We start from the raw sequence: 7,756 nt of genomic DNA, 5'->3' as shown, positions 1-7,756 counted from the left end.
ACAGGGGCAAGGGGCATGGCATGGCATAAAATAATCAATCTTTAGAACCATTTCAGATGTGTTTTCTCCCCTAACTTGGACAAAGACCAAACATGGATCTTTCCTAAGGAGACTTATTTCTACATGGAACAGATCTTAACCTTTCCATTCGTTCCTTAAAGTAAAGAGTACACTGCTCCCCACTTTCATACCTAAAATACAATAGTTGGAAAGAATGGTTTAGCACAATTCACTACACCAGGCAAGCAGTCTCACATTCATCAGGAGAATTTCTGCAAGAATTAACACCACCACCACCCCCCCAATCCCACACAACCCACCCCACCTCACCACCCACCCAGTTTAAAGATTTGTCCTTCACTTGCCCTCTTTTACCCCAAACATTTCAGTTATAATACTCAGCTCGTCAGTGTCCAGCTCTGACTGGCATCTCATCTGAACAGCTCTAAATAAACCAAAGCAACAAAAACATAATGGAGAGATTAGGTTTCAAAATGATACATTTATTATAACTAAACAAAGGACACAAGCTCCAATTAACTTAAAAATTTTATACTGCATTATGGCAAACACAGGACCAGTATGCTCAGAGCACAGACGAAAGATTTTTAACCTAAATTTGTAACATGGGCTGAAATTCTTCAACTGAAAAAGCAAAACTTGAAATATATACAAAGAACAGAATATGGGATTATTCTTTTAATTAAATATACCCAATAATTTGATATAAACAATTTAAAAGTATTTAAATACATGCTAAAGTAGCTAAAGTTTAAATGATTAGCAAGGTATGTAGATATAAAGTTACAAGAAGTATTTTTGAGTTGTATAAAAGATGTAACTTTTTCCCCCAGACAACGCCTACCTAAGTGTAAGGTACTATCCTGTCAAGAGAGTATTCTCTACCTGCATGCAGTCCCGCTGACAAAGGAGGTATTTGCGTTCTGGTACTTAACTTGCAGGCAGATTTACTCTTGCAGCATGCAGTGAATGATGAAAATCTCAGTAAAAAACATCTTTTGAGCCAACACAAAATGGAAACAAGTTTTTCAATAAAATAGGTCCTATAACCTGCTTGTTTTGAAGGGGGGGGGGGGGGGGGGGAGGGGGGAAGAAATTACATCCTACTTTACTTCTCTTCCCTGTTGCTAAATGGATTTTTTTAAAAGCTTTTAAAATGTTTTACATTTTTTCCCCTGAATAGTTTATAATCAAAATCTGATCTTACTTGAATCTGAAACAACCCCAACAACAGTCTTACTGATCACCTAACTCTGAGCTTAGAGGCTTTGCCTGTGTAAGTCACAAGGTCACCGACATCTCACACATCCTTTAATTATTTAAACAAATATTTACATCTCCTGATTAAATATTCATTCAGGAATAAGTTCTGACCAGTTACTGTACACTCTGAAGTCATCCTTTCTCTGAAAGTACTGCAGCTTCTGTTCTTTTGGTCAACACAGAAGACAACACAGCATGTTGCCTGAAGCTAGTCCTCAAGCCACCAATTTGTGCTGGAGTTGACGGTATCGACTGGAGAGAGCTGCTCGGGAAGGTTCAAAACTGGGTAAATGGGAATCACCGAGGGCTTTCTAAGCTTTTTAAGCTTGCAGAACATGTGGTGTTCAAGTCCAGCTGTCATGGGTTTGCCTACTTTCAACATCAGAAGGAAAATATTCCCTGCGAAAATGCTTCGCTATGGTTGATGCGTACGTCCTTTAAACACTTTAGGTAACAGGGGAAAACTGACATTTGTGATTGACATTTAACCTGCTAAAATTTCACAATATGCCAAATTTCAAACAAGGCCAAAAGCTAAAAATGTTCAATAAATGTATCACAATTATTTTAATCAGGACATTCTTCATTAAAAAAAAAAAGAAATCAGCTAGTTTTGACTCCCTTCTTTTTTAATCCACAGAAAATTTAAGTGAACAGTAAACACAGAAAAAGAACAGCAGCAAAGTGTCTTAAACTCCCCAATGCTACAATCAGATAATTTACTGTAAGGACAGTTAAAGCTCTGTAAAACTTTAATCAATAAATCTTTGAAAACAGCTTATTCTGCTACTTCCCTGTTTTAAACTTGCATGCATTAAAGTGCATACAATTCTTAGGTTTTCGATATTCCATGAAAGGTAGCAGACAATTTTAGAGTATCTTTATCATGTTTCAGGAATGTCAAGTAAGATTGTTATACATCATTTTCAAGTTGAAGATATGCAACTACAAAATTTTGCATACTCCAAAGCCCATTAATTCTAATTGTAAATTATTCAATGTAAAATTAGTTTTTAAATTGTGTTTTTGTGAAATAAGTTTTACTCTTGCATTTTCATCTAAGGAATTTTGGCCTAAAAAAGCACCTACTGAAATCCTATCTTCAAAATCTACAAACTGACCTTCATGCTGAAATCTGCAAGTTAATCTCAATTTACAAGAAAGAGAACAGTCCCCTTGTTTAAGGGTACATTAACTACAAAGACTGTACTGATTTGAAATTTCAGTTTTGTCACAGCTATTTTACACTTCAGATACAATTACATTAATTCTCAGGAAGATCTTACTGTAAGCAGCTTTCTTTGCAAACTGTACAGAATATGAACTCGATACTTGAACTAAACACTGATCCTTTTTCTATAATTAATTGTACTGTACATCTTACTGTACATCTTGCTTTGGAAACAACTAAATACAATGGTCCATCATGCAAGCCATGAGACTGTCAAAACTTTTTTTGTTCCACTAACTTCAAATAAGTCTTCACAAATAATTTAGCCAATCTAGATAAATACTGAACATGGAATTATGCCAAAATATGCTTGGGAGTCAACATTTTCTACAAAAATATGCAACTATGACTAAAAGCATTAAGCGCTAACTGCCCACCTCGATATCACTGTGTACAGCACCATTGTAAGATGTGCTCTCTATAGTGTACAGAAAATCAAGAATGTTCATATATTTTATAATAGTGGGTGAAAAAAAAAATAAAAAAACCAAACCACAGCCCTGCTGGTTCAAGTCACACTGTGTATTTCTTCACAGATTTTAAGAAAGAGTGGAAAATTTGGGCTACCAGGAATTATGGAACATCCCAGAGTTGGTATTTTAGTTTTTAAGCTTAAAAATTTACTAAGGACAGACACTAATGAGAAAACCTTGACCTACTGTCAGTATTTAATCTCACAGTTAAGGACAGTAACTATAAGCAATTAATTAGAAAGCCAATGATGTAATCAAAGCACTGGCAATACCAGACGTGACTTGTTGACTGCACAGTAAGCAAGGCCATGAGATGAAAGTATTTATGTACTTTGACTATATCTGGTTAGTGATTTTATACCTGAGATGAAAACTGAGAGGTAAGAGAACTAGTTATGGTGTAAATAATTGTCAGATGAAAAACAACAAACAAGCAGAGATAACTGCATTTTTTTAAAAAAAAAAAACTATGCAAAAAGATCACAACTGACATTTTCCCCTTATGATTATTTTCATTTTGCTATTTAGACAACACTTTAACTCACTTTACTGTGTGACAGATTGTGTTCTGAAACTATTTTGAAGGCTCCTGTGATTCTAATGCTTTAGTAATTCATGGAATTTTGAGTAGAACTGACATCCTCTACTCCAGTCTTAAGAAATTTAAGGCACCCATAAGAAGAAAACTTCATGGGAAGTTTCCATTCTAGGGAAAAATAAGTCTGACTTTCCCTTCAACAGAAAAAAAATAATAATCATGAATTCATAAAAGTGATTAGAATGTCACATTCTCTGTCAGTGAGGCAACAGCTTAGTGATATTTAGCTTAAATAAAACTCAATCTAAGTTGCTACTACTGAAGCCAGAGAATCTTCACTACCAGGTTAAAAACATGTAATATTGTGACAGAAGGGAAAGTTTGTATTAAATTCTGAAAAAGCTAAAAGGTAGAAGCAGAGCAAGGTTGGGCCCCAGATAATGACGAAAGAAAACAAATGAGAAACATTTTTCCATGATACACTTAATTTAAACAGCAAACCTGCATGTTTAATGGATCACTGTACCACAACAATGAGTGCAAATACATGATTTTGTGGGCAGGAGCACTGCTAAAAAAGCATATTTTGTTTTCATCTATACGGAATGACAGTAAATCACTTCTTTCATGAACGGAAATTTCATTCCATATGTCAGAAAACATATCTATAATTTATTACTAGAATCAGCTCAAAACACTTCCCATAATCACAAAGCTCAAGTAATACGTAGCCATTAGACACAGAAAGATATACAAGGTTTTGGTTACAGTTGGGATTAGCTTCAGATTCTGAAGCTCAATTCTTTGCTTCTGCAGCTTCTTTATCGTGCTTTTCCTTTGCTTTCTCTTTTTCTTCCAGTTTTTCTTCTTTTTGAAGCAGTGCCATAATCTCAGCAACCTGACTGGTGCCAATATCGATATCTTCTTTGTCAATCAATTCTACTACCTACAAGAACATAAAATGAAATTGAGACACCATTTAGTTTTTATACGATTGGGGCATTTTCCTATCATAAATTTTCTCAAGACAAAAAAAAAAATTTATTGGTTCTCTCATATTCAAGAAAACCAGTGTTTTTTCTTACACAAAACACAAACTTAAACTACAACCAGTGTCTCAAACATATCCAGCATATTAAAAAAAAAAAGCTAGAACTTAAATCAAATGTTCTAGAACTTTTAACCTCAGCACGCAAAACCTCCCATTCTAAAGCATTAGTAAAACAGACCCATTTATTGTATCTGGTCCAATGGAAAGCTCAGATTCAGTACCTGCTGAAATAGTATTTAAGACAACACTTATTTTATAGGCTTAATTTTATCAAAAAGACCTACTGTACTAAATAGGCACAAATTTACAAAAACTCAAAAGTTGAGAGGGTAGGTCTTTCAGAAAGTAAAAGGAAAAAATAATTTAGCAAGTGATTCCAAATTCCTTTATATAGCTTTTTGTACAAATACATTCTTGGCATAACTCCTCAAGTCCCTAGAATTATTCTGCATTATACGCAAAATTCAGAAGTATATTTTACCCGTCTTGCTAAATGTACAATGGTTGTTTAGAGCAACAGGGAAGATAATCACCACTGGGACAACTTCAGTAGAGAGGAAAAATTAAGTTTCAAAAGGCTGATGCTGTATTTTCTAGCTGGCCACAGTTTAAGTGCTATTTCTGTATTGAGTAGGAAAATTACTTGCAAGGAAGTTAGTTTCAGGACATCTCTAATTTTAGCAAGTAAAAAGGAAACAAGAAAATGAAGGAGAAATGCAGGGAAAACCTGAGAATGTTCCACAAAATGAGAAAACAGGACACATCAGGCAAAGAACACAGGTCATTTACAAGGGACCTAAAGGACAACTGATGGTCTGATGTCTTTCAAGCAAAGGAAATACAGGTCTCAATGAAATATCTAAGGTATACAAGTAGGCAAGAGAAGCTATTCTCTTGTGTTGACATAAAGTGTATCTATATGTCATGTCAAGACTTTGGCTAATAGTGGTATTCTGAAAGTCGTTCTTCCAAAGCTCCTTCTCATCCTCCCTCTCAATCATAAGTAGCACAACAGAATTACCATATTTTACAGAACTTGACATAGGCACACAGGAAAACCTACAGCTTTAACGGTAACGTGGGTAACAGACACAGGATAAAGATTTCCCCTCCCCTCATCCCCCAAAATAGCCATATAAATTCTGAAGATGCTAACATGTATTATAAGATCTATTCACAATACGTTACCAAAAACCTCACTGGCATCAAGTAAAGACTCTCGCAAAAGACAGCAATATGAATTTAAGTCAAAACAGGTACAATGTTTGAAGGATGGCTAGCCTTATTTTTTTTAAGTAGTCCGGAGACTTACCTTAACAACATTATCTATATCAATCTTGCCATCCTTATTTTCATCTAGTGCCTCTGCAATCCTAGTTAGCTTCTCCTCTGGAATCTTCTGGATTTGTTTCATCGCATTAATTAGCTCAGCAATACTGATGAGATTCTCCCTGGAGAGGAAGCACAATGGGTAGATGGCAAGCAGCTACTCCAAAGAAGTAAAGTCGACAAAAGGCTGTACTGAAAGTCACTATATTGCACGTCATTTGTAAAAACATTATTTATTTATATACTTATAATCCTAAACAGAATGCAAAAAAGCAAAAACTAGTTACTGATCAGCAAGCAGATTTCAAATTAATCTTTATCTTACCATCAAATCTCACACTTCTGGTTTCCACATGCTTTATTGCACAAATATAGTTATCCAGTAGCATTTGAAATGAAGTTCAGCACAGTTTCTGTGCTTCCCAGACTGTGTACCTAATGCCCTTTGCCCCCCCTGCCCCATTTACCAAAGATGCAGTGCCATGCACCTGTCATCCTTCTAGATTTAGAGAGGCTGGCCTACACAAAATTAATGAAAGTCACAGGAAAACAAAAGCTGAGAACTAATCGCTTTAGCAATTTAGCTGTTTTGTTCAAAAAGGCTTCATTTACTCATATCAAGGAACAGACTTTGTAGAAGAAAGGACTAAACTTGACATTGTGACTAGCAGGTTTCACATATTTCCACTGTCTGCTTACTGATCTCATGAAGCTGAAGGTGTCTGTCTTCTGCAACCTAAAGCCTCTGCTTGCCTATGTAGTTTGTTGGTTTGAAGAACCATCTTCCAGCACAGGTCAAGTTGAAATGCAGGAGACCATGAACTCAGTAAATATTAACCACAAGGGCTTTATCAGTATAGTCCCAGTTCCATACCTGGCCTAACCTCTGGGCACAGACTGACTTTTGTTCAAGAAGCATTTCTTAATCTGTCACTAAATGTCCCAGACTCGTGTCATTTCTATGACTCTTGATGGCCTGGTAATGACTGCACCAACTGGAAGGTTAAAAAGCAAGCCTTCAACAATTAAGCAATATTTAAACTAATAATTTTCAGTCATCCACAATCACTTAAAATTATCCACAAAACTGTCCACTACATAAAGTATAATTATGTTCAGTACAAACAGATTCTGTATTGTATTTTCAATTTACAAATTCAGATCATTTTGATCAACGACTTCTCTATAGCACTATTCATATGGCCACCTAAATCTTGTTACACAAAATTTGAATCAAATAACCTTTTGCCCTGGGGACTGGAAAAAACAAAGTTCGGAAGGAACAAAAGCAGAATCCTGCTTAGGTATGCTCTATGGGAACTGGGAAGCTCTCTTCATGAATTACACAAAATGGTGCAAGCATAAGCTAGGTAAATACAGCATTCACAATCACAAGCTGTGAGAATTACAGTCACAGTTTTTAGGTATTTCAGTGCCTCTAATATGCAACCTATGACCATTCAGCATATGACTGGCTGAAAGAATCTCCAGTAACATTAAGACCTGGAAAAGTGTTAATAGATGAATTTTGCAATGAAACTATGAAGAAAGATTTTTCCTTGAAAACTTGCAAGTGTGTTAAAGTTGAAATGAAGCAAATTTTCAGAAAGGGACAATGTAAAATTATCTCCTTACTTCCATTAGACCTGTTTCCTCATTTCCCTCCAGAGAAAGAATAGACTTTTTTGCAATTTTTCTCCTCACTGACATCTTCACTGCTAAAGAACAACAAACATGAGTATGCTTACCATACTGCTGCACACCTTTTCAATCAATGACACAGGGCAAACCTACTGCATGAGGAGCATGACTAAAGGCATGATTTCACCTGCAACACCATTAGTGCTAGA

General features: G+C 35.6%; 1 protein-coding gene across 2 annotated transcripts in view; it reads right to left on the bottom strand.

Annotated features, from left to right (window-relative positions):
- Positions 1-482: 482 nt before the first annotated feature.
- Positions 483-7,756, bottom strand: part of LETM1 (leucine zipper and EF-hand containing transmembrane protein 1) — a 31,512-nt gene continuing 24,238 nt past the window's right edge. For both annotated transcript variants that reach the window (XM_049797453.1, XM_049797461.1), the window contains 2 exons: positions 5,890-6,028; positions 483-4,472 (listed from right to left, as the gene is read on the bottom strand). In XM_049797453.1, the coding sequence (XP_049653410.1) occupies positions 4,323-4,472; positions 5,890-6,028 (289 nt within the window). In that variant the 3' untranslated portion in view covers positions 483-4,322. The remainder of the gene's footprint in view (positions 4,473-5,889; positions 6,029-7,756) is intronic.

The sequence above is a fragment of the Accipiter gentilis genome, chromosome 3 (genome assembly GCF_929443795.1).
Source record: "Accipiter gentilis chromosome 3, bAccGen1.1, whole genome shotgun sequence".
NCBI classification, from domain to species: Eukaryota; Metazoa; Chordata; class Aves; order Accipitriformes; family Accipitridae; genus Astur; species Astur gentilis.
The sequence above is the reverse complement of the archived record's forward strand: the minus strand, read 5'-3'. Positions and strand labels throughout refer to the sequence as shown.